The sequence below is a fragment of the Papio anubis genome, chromosome 15, assembly GCF_008728515.1.
Source record: "Papio anubis isolate 15944 chromosome 15, Panubis1.0, whole genome shotgun sequence".
NCBI lineage: Eukaryota > Metazoa > Chordata > Mammalia > Primates > Cercopithecidae > Papio > Papio anubis.
The window spans coordinates 55,584,330-55,600,436 of NC_044990.1; the positions used below are offsets into that span (position 1 = coordinate 55,584,330).

General features: G+C 36.2%; 1 protein-coding gene across 20 annotated transcripts in view; it reads right to left on the reverse strand.

Moving 5' to 3' along the window:
• The window catches only part of MYCBP2 (MYC binding protein 2), a 283,622-nt gene that overhangs the window by 107,651 nt on the left and 159,864 nt on the right, over positions 1-16,107 (reverse strand). For all 20 annotated transcript variants that reach the window (XM_021929688.2, XM_021929697.2, XM_021929696.2 and 17 more), the window contains 6 exons: positions 14,263-14,488; positions 13,094-13,212; positions 12,270-12,357; positions 9,726-9,775; positions 5,603-5,775; positions 3,386-3,530 (listed from right to left, as the gene is read on the reverse strand). In XM_021929688.2, the coding sequence (XP_021785380.2) occupies positions 3,386-3,530; positions 5,603-5,775; positions 9,726-9,775; positions 12,270-12,357; positions 13,094-13,212; positions 14,263-14,488 (801 nt within the window). The remainder of the gene's footprint in view (positions 1-3,385; positions 3,531-5,602; positions 5,776-9,725; positions 9,776-12,269; positions 12,358-13,093; positions 13,213-14,262; positions 14,489-16,107) is intronic.

Here is a 16,107-nt window from a genome sequence, read left to right on the forward strand (position 1 = left end):
TTAACCTCACACGGCACCACTTCGGAGAGGAGCCTGGCTGGAGACTGCTGGGCTTCAGGGAAATATCACCGTCTCACACCATACCCTTTCCAGCTCTCCTTCCGCTGAGGGCCACTTCCACTGTGTGACAAAATCTGCAGTGGCCGGGCGTGGTGGCTCACGCCTGTAATCCCAGCACTTTGGGAGGCCGAGGTGGGTGGATCACGAGGTCAGGAGATCGAGACCATCCTGGCTAACACGGTGAAATCCCGTCTCTACTAAAAATACAAAAAATTACCCAGGTGTGGTGGCGCACGCCTGTAGTCCCAGCTACTCGGGAGGCTGAGGCGGGAGAATGGCGTGAACCTGGGAGGCGGAGCTTGCAGTGAGCTGAGATTGCGCCACAGAACTCCAGCCTGGGCGACAAAGCGAGACTCTATCTCAAAAAACAAAAAAACAAACAAAAAAAACGCCACATTCACGCATTCATCACCTGTTCGTATGACCTGATTCTTTCTGAATGCTAGACAAGAATTCAGGACACACTGGGTGCGGGAATCCAAAAAGGGTGTCATGCTGATTCTTCACTGAGCTGTTTAACACTTAGCCATCCACAGACAACAAAGCTAAAATAGCATTAATTGTGACACACCCCTAGACACAAGCCCAAAGGGGCTTGCCTGGGTGCTCCCCATCCTGCAAGGGGTTTGAGTGCAGAAGCCAAGTAAATGAGCCATACCACACCCACGTCAAGTTTCACAAAGGGGTCAAGGGAACTCTCTTGTCTCAAACATATTTGATTTTAAATAACAGACACTATTTTTATACATACTATTTCAATTTAACCTTTCTGTAAGCAACTATATTTACCCTAAGTATTTAACAAATTATCACTAGAGTCTATGTCTGTATGCACCATGAACCTTGAAGTAAATCATTGAATAATTTATACTCTAAGAAAACTGAGACATTATAGAATAACCATTCTGCTTTCTTTTACAAACTGTGCTACTTTAAAAAAGTTACTCTTTTATTTCCTATGTGACTTTCTCTTGTCAATAAGTAAGATTTCCTTAAAATAAACTTTTTTTTTTTTTAAATTCACAAGAAGTTTCAAAATAGATGAAATGTCCTATGTACCCTTCACTCAGGTTCCCCCAATGGCTACATTTTATCCAACACTGTCAAACACTGATGGTACTGAACCAAAACCAGGAAATTGACATTGGTACAATATGTGTGTTTAGTTCTAACTCATTTTATCACATGTAGGAAACAAGTCATTTTATAAGTAAAAAAACTTTAACAATAACACTTGTTGCTTTCTAAAGCATTTTGGAACTCATTGAAATATTAGCTGCAAATCAATTTTTATGTTTCATATAATTAGCTATTGCTGCATAAAGCTTTTAACAATTTCTGAACAGTCTAAAGTACTCCTGAGACTTCATATACTAATAGGCTGAAAGTAAAATAGGTTAATTTTGTTTCCAGCTAATATAATATGATATTAATAAATTAAATATCAGTAGGAGCACAAATCACTTCTTCTAGATAGTATTTAGAGTGATTTTCTATAAAGTTTCTAAATTGGATAAATCTGAAAGGAATTTAGAGTACACTGAGTAAGAGGTTTAAGGGAAGGAAAGATACAAAGCAGGAGAAGCAAATATATGGAGGAGAAAGAAGAGGAAGAAAAGAGGGAAAAAGCAGAAGGAGGGGAAAGTGAAAGAGGAGAGGGAAGGGGAAGAGAGGAAAAAAGAAAGTGGATCCATCATATGGTTAAAAAAAGAACTCTAAGATGAAAAGAAAAAAAAGATAAAGTCTGACTATGAATGCAAGATATAAACAACCCAGATATCAAAAGAGATAATAAAAGGTGCAAAGGAGAAAACACAAGAAAGAAAATACAACTAAAGAAATACCAGAAGCATAACAGTGTGAACATGGTATTAGAATGTTGTCACATGAATAAAAAACTTAATCTTGAGGGTTCAAAGACTGGATTTAACAACTCACTACATTAAGAAATTCATCAGTGAATACACAATATACAAGTCCTTCAATATCTTAATGTGTATTGTACTGTGATCAAAATTCCATCCTCGAGTAGTCATTTTTTTCATATCACTATCAGGATAACTTTATTTTTAATTCATTTTTTTCTTATAATTTGTGATGTTTTTTGCATTTTATAGAATAATTCCAAGTAGGCATGAACTCACTTTGTGAAGGGTATGACTTGCCTTAAAAAATTAGAGAAAATATCAGAGTATAGCATATTATGTACGTATGTGTCTATGAATATATGAAGTAAATTATATGTACTTAATATATGCTATTACATAGACACTACTCCATCATATATTTATTTTATATCTTTGGGTTATAATAAAAATTCTAACTATGGATCATGGCCAAATATTTGAAAGACACTGCTAAAAGACTGATTTTGATTTCGCATCAGGGTTGAAAGCTTTTCCATACAGTTTTATTTACTAGTCTTAAGTCATTTAAACAATGTGCTCTTATTTTTTACTTAGTCAGGTAAGATGCTACATTGGCATTGTACTTCTTTATGCTATAAATGAATAAATGCATGAAGTAGTTGAAATAGTTCTACTGAAAATAATATTGCGGCAAAATTAGCTGTCCTATGAGCAAAGAGGATTTTGTGGCTTAATCAACTCTAAGCTTCAAATAACCAATCACTCTATAAGACAACTTTGAAGGAGGAGAGGGCTGGGGACTGCCTATATAAAATTTTATTCAATATAAATTTTTCAGAAATAAAAGTTTTAAATGAGATATTCATATTAACAGATTAAATCACAAATAATTATGTATAACATGCTCTGAAACATCATGATTAATTATTATTTCAGGTAAGAGGTATCCTAAAAACTCTATATTCATCAATATGTTATGCAACTATTTCAATTCCTCATTCTTTTACAATCTAAACTCATATATTTCTAAATTATTTAATGAGTGTTATTTTTTAATGTGGTTTCAATTATACCAAACACAGAATGTACTTGAGTCTTTCAAAGCTATATACAAAATTTAAAAATGTATTCTTTCATGCATTTATTCAATCAATACGTATTGAGGGTCTTCCCTCTATGTGCCTGGCACTCTTTAGATGGATACTTTCTTATCCCTCCTTTGAGTCACCGTAACAGGTAGCAAAATGTAAAGAACAAACTCACAAAAAAATACATGTAACTTGGAAACTTGGGGACTACTTAATATAAGCAAGTCATTTAAACAAACTTTCAGCACCACCCATTATATAAAGAGGTTTGTAAAACAAATGGACTCTCAGCACTTAGCATTTCTAAAATGTTATCAGTCACCATAGCCAGTATATGGATGTCTGCTAATTTAATCCAGTTATAATTACCTTCATATTGGGAACATGTACCACATCCCCATACTGGTCTTTTGTTTGAACAGTTATGGTGGTAGGCCAACCACAACGAATATCATCCTTATTCAGGATCAAAGATGTTTTCTGAGGATCAGCATATGAATCTGGCTGAAGCCACCTAATAGCAATGAAAAATAAATAAACAAAACCCCAAACACCGATCAGCATCTTCAATGATTAATATAAAATTAAGCCAAATGAACAAAACTTGTCTCAAACAAAATGCTAAAACATTATCTTCATTTCCAACTCAGTGATAACCTTGAGTGTCTCCCTCGGAAACTGTTAAGGACAAATTCATTTAAAAAATATGCCAAAGCACAGGAGATTTCTGATATTTAAATACAGTATAAAATACTTTTTAAAACCAGGAAACTTGAAATTTTAACTATGGCTAATTTAAAATCACCAAGAACACGATGTAGGTTGTGTATAATTTGAAGTCCCGAGTAGGCTCACTCTCTCTGAAGGAGCTCCGCCTTACTCTGCCATCCGGGAAGCCTGGAAAAAGCAATGTCTCTGTAAAAGCAGGGGTAGAAATGGCCCTCTGCTTGCCTGACAGCAGCCAGGTTCAAGGTGTACTGCCCAACTTTTTATCACAGTTTCTCAACTATCTTCCTCATTACCTTGCTTTCCACCTAAAATGCATCAATGTTCTGTAATTTGTGATGTCCATTCCTGAATTCATTCTGTAATCTACACATTCAAGTTGTCCTGTGAGCTGAGTAATAAGTAATTCTACCATGCATTACCTAAAAATATCTGCACAGTATAGTAGTGAGGCTGACTTAAGTGATTGGATATTCCTCTCCAATCACTATTTTGTGATTTTTAAAAACTAAAGAGTAATCTCTGCAATTTTAAAATTAAAACCAGAAAAAAGTTGGGATTTTTATTTTTTATTTTTTTACTAGTAAAATCAGGGAGGCCAAAATATTTTTGTCCCTTTTCATCCTACAAACAAAAAGCAACAAAAATAATCAATTAACAACTACAATACATTTAATTTAATTAATTCATTTTTTTTTTGAGACAGGGTCTTGCTCTGTTGCCCAAGTTGGATTGCAGTGGCACAATCACAGCAACCTCTGCCTCCAGGCTTTGAGCCACCCTCCCACCTCAGCCTCCAAGTAGCTGGGACTACAGATATGTGCCACCATGCTTAATGTTTTTATTTTTTGCAGAGCCAGGGTTTCACCATGGATTGCACTGGCATAATCACAGCAACCTCTGCCTCCAGGGTTTGAGCAATCCTTCCACCTCAGCCTCCAAGTAGCTGGGACTACAGGAGTGTGCCACCATGCCTGGCTAATTTTTGTATTTTTTGTAGAGACAGGGTTTCGCCATGTTGGCCAGACTGGTCTCCAACTCCTTTGCTCTAGCAATCCACTTGCCTCAGCCTACTAAAGTATTGGGATTACAGGCATGAGCCATCACACCCAGTCTTATCATATACTATCATAACTATTCTAACCTGGGCAACATGGTGAAACTCTGTTTCTACAGAAAATACAAAAAAGAAAAATAGCCAGGTGTGGTGGCATATCTGTAATCCCAGCTACTTGGGAGGCTGAGGCACAAGAATCACTTGAGTCCAGGAAGTGGAGGTTGCAGTGAGCTGAGATCATGCCACTGCATTCCAACCTGGGCAACAGAGTGAGACCCTCTCTCTCAAAAGCAAAAAAACAAACAAACAAAAAAACTACCAAACAAAAATATTAACTGTCATTTTATATTTCAGTAAGTTAAACGTACATAAACCAGACTTTTTAATTTTTTTTTTTTTTTTTGAGACGGAGTCTCGCTTTGTCACCCACGCTGGAGTTCTGTGGCGCGATCTCGGCTCACTGCAAGCTCCGCCTCTTGGGTTCACGCCATTCTCCTGCCTCAGCCTCCTGAGTAGCTGGGACTACAGGCATCCACCACCACGCCCGGCTAATGGTTTTTTTTTTTTTGTATTTTTAATAGAGTCAGGGTTTCACCGTGTTAGCCAGGATGGTCTCGATCTCCTGACCTTGTGATCTGCCTGCCTCGGCCTCCCAAAGTGCTGGGATTACAGGCGTGAGCCACTGTGCCTGGCAAACCAGACTTTTTTAAGGTAGCACTTTAATATTCTAATGACTCCCCTCTTTCAAAAATGATGAAAGATGAAAGCCCTAAAATAAAGTATGTAACTTAAAGTACATTTACCTTGCAAGCCTTCCACCACTTGATCCTGGGACACAGGCAATAAAATCATCCAGAAAAGACTGTTCATTGCTTTGGATTTGGAGTGGTAAATTTCCCTCAAGTGCTTCTAATATAGTTGGTGAATGAGAAAGAGCTAGACCCTTTCCAAGAATTCCAGAATGGGTTTTGCACACCTGTTAAGTAAAAAAGAATATTTATATATTTTTTAAAATAAAACTTTAATTACATGTAATTTTTCAACATGCAGATACTTTTAGACAGGCCTTTATGGAGAAATCATTTTCTCCACATACCCCACTGTTCCTTCTTTTAACCCACAGAATAGGAAATTCCTAGGAGAAAAATTATGAGACAATATTTCTCGTTACTTTCCTCCCTCAAAAATAAATGCCTTGTCAGAGATCTGCATGCTGGATAAAATGGTATATCTCCTCCCACGCCAGTCCTCTATGTGTTACGTCCTCATTTTTCAGGGCCAGAGCTCCCTTCTGTCAGCAGCTGTGGATGTCTCCCTCTTTTTTCTTTTTGAGACAAAGCCTTACTCTGTCACCCAGGCTGGAGTACAGTGGTGGCATCATAGCCCACTGCAGCCTCGACCTCCTGGGCTTAAGCGATCCTTCTGCCTCAACCTCCCAAGTAGCTGGGACTACAGGCGTATGCCACCATGGCTGGCTAATTTTTTAAAAAACTTTTTGTAGAGATGGGGTCTTGCTATGTTGTCCAGGTTGGTCTTGAACTCCTGGCCTCAAGCAGTCCTCCCACCTTGGCCTATCAAAGTGCTGGGATTACAAGCCTGAGCCACTGCACCCGGCTTCCCTCTTTTTAAGTTCCCCTTACAGGCAGCTATCATGAGTAAGGTGTGGCTGTTCTCTTGGGTGGGTGGGCACCAAGGTCTTGACTTGGGTAAAAGTGAGTGGAAACCTGATTGTGGCAGCACGCAAACCTCATTAGCCTGTCTAAGCCTTATTAAAATTAAGAAGAAGAGGCAGATAAAACAAATTTTAGGTTTCACCTATCTGACAAGCAAGTCTTATGTTTTTGGAAAGGTTTGTTTTAAATGCTGAAACTCTAAAAACTTTTTACTGACTATAAAATAAATTCCAAAAAATTTTTTTCACAGAAAATAATTACATTTCTAGTACTATCACATTTGAAATTATGCAGTTTCAAAAATAATCATCTTTGGAATCAAATAGACTTAAGTTCAAATCCTGGCTTTGGACAAATTATTTGCTGTGTGCTCTTAAGCTAAAAAGTTACCATCCCTGAATCTGTAAAATATATAAACTGGTGGTCAAATAATCTCTCTTTTATACAGTTATTATAAAATTTAAACTAAATAATGCATATAAAATATACAATACATTGCCTAACAAACAGTAAGTGTTTAATACATGTTAGATTATCACAAAAACTGCCTTACATGCCAAAAAGATAGGCAATTTGGGACATCATTTTTTTTTTCTTGAACAGTAACACAATAAAGATCTCTCCATATCTGGCCTAGATGACACTTTATATGCCATAATAATCCCTGAAATTATAAACAATATATGAACTCTGATATGGTTTGGTTCTGTGTCCCCACCCGAATCTCAACTTGAATTATAATCTCCACGTGTTGGGGGAGTGACCTGGTAGGAAGTGATTGAATCATGGGGGCAGATTTCCCCCTTGCTGTTGTCCTTACAAGATCTGGTTGTTTGATAAGTCCGGAGGCTTTTCCCCTTCTCTCTCTCTTGCTGCCATGTAAGACATGCCTTGCTTCCCTTTTGCCTTCTGTCATGATTGTAAGTTTCCTGAGGCCTCCTCAGCCATGTAGGGAACTGTGACTCAATTAAATCTCTTTTCTTTATGAATTACCCAGCCTCAGGAAGTTCTTTATAGCAGTGTGAAAATGGACTAATAGAAACTCTTTGACAATTCTCCTTTAACTAGAATGTTGCCTGACACATATTGTTTATTATATATCTGTTGAATTAATTTTTATTTTTGAATCTTAAGGTACAAAGATTTAACTGTAAAAAAAGAATACACATAAGATGCCAGTGGCTTTTTAAAACTCAGAAGTTTCTTAACATTACTGACACACTACAGCTCCCTATGATCAGAAGACAGTGCTCAAAATCATGAACTTTTTGTTTGTTTGTTTGTTTTGTTTTGTTTTGAGATGGCATTTCACTCTTGTTGCCTGGGCTGGAGTGCAATGGTGTGATCTCGGCTCATTGCAACCTCCAACTCCCGGGTTCAAGCAATTCTCCTGCTTCAGCCTCCTGAGTAGCTGGGATTATAGGCATGTGCCACCATGCCCAGCTAATGAGACAGGGTTTCTTTTGTCACCGAACTGCCAGCAAACAAATCCCAATGCAACTGCTCACTAGCTGTGTGATCGTGGGTGAACTGCCTAAATGCTCTATGCATTTGTAAATGGAGATAAAACTTTTTAATTCATTGGGTTGCTGTAGGGAGTTAAAAATGCACAAAATGTTTAAAATAGTGCTTGATAAACATGAAATAAATGTTTTCATTATTACCACTTTGATTAATTCATCTCAGGAAATAAATAAAATGTAAAGGACTAGCCTTAGCAATTACAAGGACTGGGTACCAGCCTTTGTTTCCCATCTGAGTCTTCAAGAAGTCACAAAACTTCTTTGAACTTCAGTTATTATAATTGTAAGATGCAAGACCTAACATTGATTTCAAAGTGTAATTACAAAAACAGAGAGATAATATTAAAGATGCTGAAACCTATCAAGTGCTCTACAGATATTATTTAAATCACTACTACTAACTACATATACCTAGTACAGAAAATAAGTATGATCTAAATTGGTGTTTTCCAAATGTGGGCTCAAAGTTCTCTGATCCATGGCCGAATTAGAAAAACTAAGGATATAACAGAGTCTTCCATTCTACGACCTTTCCATCTGGGGCTATTAAAATGTCTTTTATTTTATAAGACATTGCTGATAATAAGTAGTACATTTTTAAAGAGTGTTTTTACCTAATAAGTTCTCAGGAAAAATATTTTTGGAAAATTTTACAAATCTATCAAATCCTAGGGTCTGAGCACCACTGATCCAGCTGAGAGACTCTCAACTTTTCTTCTATCTTCACACCATTGCTAGATGCAAAATTTTCCCCATCACTGATGTTCTCAGTGTGTGGTAACCAACGGTGCTCATTTAGCAGTACATCAGAATCTCTGGTTTGGCCTAAGTAGGTATTACAATTTGACAAATGATGCCTACAGATTCTGATATTTCCATCCTATTACAGATTACTAGCCAGCTAAAGTCAGACTAATGAAGAATACAATATAGTCATCTCTAAGCAATTTTAAGAAATATTAGGTTGATGTAACAGATCCAAAAGGGTACTGCACTGAAATACAGTACTCATGTATTTCCATTCAGAGTCAAATGTGCTAGTTAATGCCTAAACGAGCAAAAAAGGTAAAGCAAACAGTAATAAAAACAGCAAATGATGGCTCCCAATTGTCCACAGGCAATTAGCCCTAACCACTTAATATGATATACTGGTTTGTCACAGACTGAGCTCACCAACTGTACTGACCTCACCTTTTGCTGCTTCCTATAACACAACTATACATCCTTTGTGAAATGTCTTTCCCCTTTCTCTAGCTGGCAAAAAAAAAAAGAAAAAAAAATCTTTCAAGATGCAGTTTAAATGGCCACAGCTCTGCAAGCCATCCTTTGCACCCTTGGCACTTGATTTGTTTTTTCTCCCAAAGGATTTGTGTCTAACTCCAGAGTCAATTACCCACCAAATACATAGGGCTCACATGGGTTTCTCCCACCAAAGGGAGCAATTATAAGTTATTTATATCTATAATGCCAATGAATAGAGTGAAGTACTTAATGAATGGACCCAATGGTCAAGATAAATAGGCTGATCTGAGTGATAATACTTTTTAAATTAATGTACAAAGTTTATCCTTAAAACATTTGGGACTTGATGGGTGCAGCAGACTAACATGGCACAAGTATACATATGTAACAAACCTGCATGTTATGCACATGTACCCTACAACTTAAAGTACAATAATAATAAATAAATTAAAAAAAAAAAAAAAAAAAAAAAACATTTGGGACAATACCTGCAATGCAGCCTCTTCAAGAATTTCAAGGTCTTCCTCTAATTCATTACCTGTTGTGCGAATAAAACGTTTTACTAAAACATGTCAATACTTAGTTTAGTTTAATTTTCTAGTTCTTTGCATTCATTACACTTTTTTTTTTTTAAATAATTCTGTTATTCCAGATTGAAAAGATTTGTGATTCTGGAAAAAATCCCAGCAGCATACATTTTAATATATAAGATATTTCCAGTGGGAATATACTACAATTCTCAAGGCAATACTCAAGAAGCACCCATGGGTGATTTGCCAAAGATACATCCTACATTTATGAATATAAATGTATACTTTCTGAACTTAGTGTATTCGTTTTGTCTAAAAAAAGAAGGAGCAAATTATTTCAAATCTGAGCCTTTATATTTTGGTTGCCTTATAGAAGAGCTATAACTTTAGTAAATGACAGGGACTCACAGAAAAATAAAAGGCAGTGACTGCATCCCCTAGCCACTTTCTCCTTTATTAATTTAGAATATATTTGTTGATCTTTCTTTGACATTATTAAATGTTACTAATAAAGTAATACTTGTTCAATGTGAAATACTCAAGTTGTATAGAAGTGTAGAACAAAAAATTCGAAATCTCTAACCAGTGCCATGCCCCCTTAAAACTATCCACTGTCAACAGCTTATGTGTTGTTCTAGAAACTTGGTGTGCAAACAAACCAAAAATGTATATGTGTTTCAACCACATACAAACATACTCTTTTTTTTTCTTTTGAGATGGAATCTCACTCTGTCGCCCAGGCTGGAGTGCAGTGGCGCGATCTCGGCTCACGGCAACCTTCACCTCCCAGGTTCAAGTGATTCTCTTGCCTCAGCCTCCTGAGTAGCTGGGACTACAGGCGTGTGCCACCATGCCCAGCTAATTTTTGTATTTTTAGTAGAGACGGGGTTTCACCGTGTTAGCCAGGATGGTCTCAATCTCCTGACCTCGTGATCCACCCGCCTCAGGCTCCCAAAGTGCTCAGATTACAGGTGTGAGCCACAACATACTCTTTTGTAATATACAGAATAATGTATGCAAAAATGGGACCCTCTTCTGCAACTTGCTTTTCTCACTTAATATAATTTGGACAGCTTTCCTTGTTAGGCCATATAGGTCTACTTTTTCAAAGAGCTGCATAGACTGCCACTGAATGGGTATGCCATTACTTATTTAACTGGTTCCCAACTGAAAGACATTTTGGTTGTTTCTGGGTTTTACAATCACAAGCACTGCTATATTAATCCATCCTTCAACATATACTTTTTGAGTATTTGTGCAAATATGTATAAAATTTTTTTAAGTCAAAAAGTATATATAATGTAAACTTTAACAGCTATTGACAAAAATAGGTTGCTAGCAATTTTCCTCATGTGGATATAATACAAGGTCTCATTTCCACACATACATACCAATATTAACTGGGAGAAAAGGAATGAAGAAGAATAAAAGGGACCAGGAAGAGAAAACGTAATAAAGAAGGAAAGTCAGAGGCAGAAAAGGGAGGAAAAAATAATAGTGGGAAGGGTAGTCTTAAAGGAAGGAGTAAAGATGGATTTTGGGGGGGGGGGGGTAAGAAAATAAAACTTTAAACCATGTATAAACATTATAGAATCAGTAAGCATTTTTATTTTCAACTTTACTCCCTTGATTATAGATTAATCGTGGATCATACAAATTTGCTTCATATAAAAAGTACCATTTCTGCCACTGCCTCATCTCTGCTCTGCTCCAGTGAAAAATTCTTCTAGAGATATCTAAATTCAAATGGACCGCCCTTCCTTACTTTCCATTCTCCCTCTCTACTCTGAAATGACTTACAGTTCTCTGATTTTACTAACATATTTCTTATTGCATATACAAGCAACCAACAAGTCTTCAAGTCCAATGATAGATTTTAATTCACTTCTCAGAGCATGCCAAAATCCCAGGAACATCCCCTCTCCTGGTTTTTCTCCTCCTTCACTGACTGTTCCTTCGCAGTCTCATTTGCAGCCTCCTCTTCCTGTTCTGTACATCTTTGAAATTTTGGTAAGTCACAGCTTTAATCCTAAGCTATCTTCTCTTTCTTATCTACATTCTCTAGCATATCTTTCATACAGTCCCATATCTTTAAATAATGAGCATATTCAATTACATTTCTATCTACCTGTCCTCTGATCTAGACAATGAATATTCAGTTATCTACTTGATATTTCCACTAGAATATTTAAGAAATATCTAGAATTTTTGGTTTAATACTATATATTCAGTGCTTGGCTGAACATACACACTATACCCCCTGGCTCAAAGCATGTATATGCATAAAAAGGGTGTCCATGTACGTGTGTAAATTTAAAAAGGCCAGAGGATACCCTTCAGTCTCTTAGACAAACTCAAATTACCAGTACATGAAGCAGTTATTGCTCATGAATATTTTGCAAATCTATTTTCAGACCTTTTATAATACATACATTTTACTCTTAAAATACAAACAAAACAAAACAAAACCCTATCACAACATCCAGCATTGGCCACACTTACCAATAGGCAGTGCTAGGTCCTTCTTCATCAGAGCTGCCGCACAAACCCCACCAAGATTGGCTAATTCTTTTTCCAGCTGGATGACTCCCTATGGAATTGCATAAAATTTGCTGCTTTAAAAATGTTTGAATGAGAATATGGATTATCAGCAAAATGTGATTTGAATTCAAGCATTACTTTTGAAATCAGAAGGAAGCACATGAAGCTAATGGTTAAAGTGAGAGGAGATGAGATTCAGTACTCAATGTTTTATCTCAGGCTGGTTGTAAGGTTCAGGTTTAAAGGTTCATTGTCCAAATCACTGTTCATTCATTACTTTGGTCCACTTTGTCCTCGGTTTTATTTTATTGTATGATTTAAAACATTTAGACAAGATGACAGTCCCTTTGTGAAAACAGGTTCAACCGTTTACTCAGAAAGGTATAGCCAACTGAGCAGGTTCAGGGCAGGTATAACTACACTTCAAAGGCTGGGTCATGTTGCACAAACTCCATCCTCTTCATATATTAAAAGTAGCAAAACAGACCACTGTACATAATTAAACTACAAAATATTTAGAATTATACACCCCTAGGTCAAAACTAATTTCTTTTCATTTTTTTGTAGAGAAAGGATTTCGATATATTGCCTAGGCTGGTCTCAAACTGGCCTCAAGGGTTTCTCTCACCTCCCAAAGTGCTGCAATTACAGGTGTGAGCCACTGCACCTGGCCCCGACTTTTTGAATAGAGGCAACAGTACAATTTAAGTCAGTTAGAAGCACAACTCACTAGCCCTTAGAAACACAATCTTCCTTAAAAGAATGAAAAGACAATTCATTCTTACCTCATCAGGTCCAGGGCTAAATTCATATCCAATTGCAAAACACTTAAAACCATAGAAAGAAGCTTTGTCATCTTTCACATAATCTGATGCGGTCTCCAATGAAAAAAGGGCCTCATTTCCTAATAAAAATGCCAGAATTGAGTTCAAACTCTAAAACAATTTTATTAAAATTTCCCTCTTTTATCCAATGGACTTTCTCTTTTATCACAAGATAGGCAGAAACACACATCATATACTACATAACTTAAATAGACTTGTGGCGGGGAGCATTCCTGTATCTACTTGAGGAAATTGTACCAAAAATAACACTAGAAACAACAGGTCTATCGCAAATAAATTGTCACTTTTTTTCATAATCAAACTCCCCTGCTTAATAAAGTACTTAAGTTACATGGGCAATCATTTTTCAATTATTTGTCAAATACTGACGTTAGCCTTTTTGTTTTTCAAAGTGGGCAATCCTCTACCCTGGCATGTGTCTTTTTCTGATCTTTTCCCAAACAAACAAATAGGTGGTCAGAGTGGAAAGAAGAAGTTTCTGAATTGAAATTGCCTATTAGTTTGAAGGATAACAAGAGTAGTCCTAGTTAACCGGTTAAGAATGCAACAAACGGTAAGTTTTAAAGCATAGTTTTAAAAACTTACTTAAATAACTTTCTTTTAAAGAAAAGCACAGTACCAGCAATAACAACTGTGCTTGTATGCTCTGACTCTCCCGTTCACACATACCCTCAAGCCAACTGAAACAGCTTTCACACAACTTTTCACACAAGAAAGTGGTTCACAAATTCTCTTACAAGGAAGGACTTCAGTCCTTCGTTAAGTTCTGAAAATTTAGCACTTTCTGGGAAAATAAAAGATTTAATCCATTGTTTTCTATAATTTGGCCCCAACTACACAGCTAGCTAGTTGCTCCTCAACGTTAACACTCTGCTTTGGTCAAGCTAATCTTTTTTTCACAAAATCCTTAAAACACTGTCTTCTCCGAAACTTGGATCAGGCTGTGCCCCTTGCCCAGGGTATCTTATTTATTCCTCAAATGCAATCCAGATACATGGTAGGTCTTTAATACATTTCTCTAAAAATTAGATAAACATTTTCAATGATACACCCCTACTCAATAAATGTACTTATTTTACCACATAAAACAGAATGAAAGAAAAACTTACCTGGCAACACCAAAACCATAGTAGGCCACCCAGAGGATCCTGAAAATTTCTTTAATTCTATCCATGAATTAAGATTTTCATGAACAGATGTCAATTTTGGTCCATATCCTGAATTCTGAAAAGTTCTGACAGGAATCAACAAACGAAGGACATCTTCTGACTGTGCAGTACCACACTGAGGGTCAAATTCGATTGTCATCCACCTCACACATTCTGGGAATGTCACCTGAGGCCAATAGGCAAGGCAACATGAATACAGATTATATACATACAAACACACACATCTGCATCTGTATGTGTATATGTGTCTATGCTTTTATTAAATGACACAACAGGATAAACTACAATAAAATGTTACCTATGACAGAGAAGGAGGAACACAGTGACGAGGACAGAGATAAAAGCTAGATTTGTTTCATAAATTTGACTTCAAACTATGTAAGTATTTAAAGAATTCTAAAACAAAATCCAAATTTAAAAAGCAATTCCTAAACTCTAAAATTAAACAGCTCTTTAAGTGTATATCCAATGAATGCATAATCACGCAAAGAGGGAGCATTCCAACTAGATTTAAACACAGCAATGTGACCATACATTTAGATGGGATATACTTCAAAGACAACACACACACACACACACACACACACACACACACACACACCCCAAATGAAATAATTTAAATGATTTTTGAATTCTGATATTCCCAGTGTCACTAATAGGAATTTTAGATGTAGGAGAAAGGAGACTGAGGTGTGTCTGTGGTCCTTATTTTGAATTAGTATCAATAGTACAAACTCATGAGGTATTTTATCTTTTAAAAGCTACACATACACATAAATCTATACATAAACATATACACATTTATGTATATACATATGTAAACATAACGTGTGTGTGTATGTATAACAGAAATTAGGACACTTTGAAAAAATGGTTTGTTCCAAGTCTGAGGCATTAAACATATAAAAGGAGCCTGGAACATCTTATCCTACCAGAAAGCAAGGAAGCTAGGAATGACTGCAAGGGGTGTGCCTGAAAGACCCAGCAGGTAAGCTGAAGAGGCTCCCATCTAACAAACATATAGCATCCAGTTTCTTCAACAAATAGAACTCAAGGGAACAAAAAAAGAGAGAGACAGAGGGAGTCTTACAGATTTAAAGGAACTTAAGATTAAAGGGGACTTAAGAGACATACTAATCACAATGTATGGATCTTACATGGATTCTAACTCAAATTATTAAAAATTTACATGATGTTTGAAGACATTAAATTGTTTTTTTTTCAGTGTGATAATACTATGGTTATTTTTAAGGGTCCTTATATTTTGGAGACATTGTGTCAATAAATATTATAAATGTGCTTTAAAACAATACAGGAGGTTAGGAAGCAGGTAGGGAATAAATAAGACAGGTCTAAGAGTTGACATTGCTGAATCCGGGAGATGGATAAACAAGTGCACTGTACTAGCCTATTTACCTCTACAGACGCTTAATAGCTTCTACCATGAAAAATGGAATATTTTACAAGCACACAAAATATAAATTTATCCTTTTCTTCCTTAATTTGCATGATACAATGAAAAAACAAAGAACATGGATTTTGAACACTCTCTAATAACACTAAATTTATAATAATTTTATACATAGTTTTTTTAACATTATGTATAGACTACTTTAAATCTTACATTGGGGTTGTAAATTTTCAGAGCTCAGGCTGTGGTACAAATAATGCTAGTTCAAAAAATATAATTTAAATTGTTAATGCTTATATCTACTACTATTACAAATCACAGCATGAAGTTTAGCATTATATACCACACTATACTTGTAGGAAGATTTCAGAACA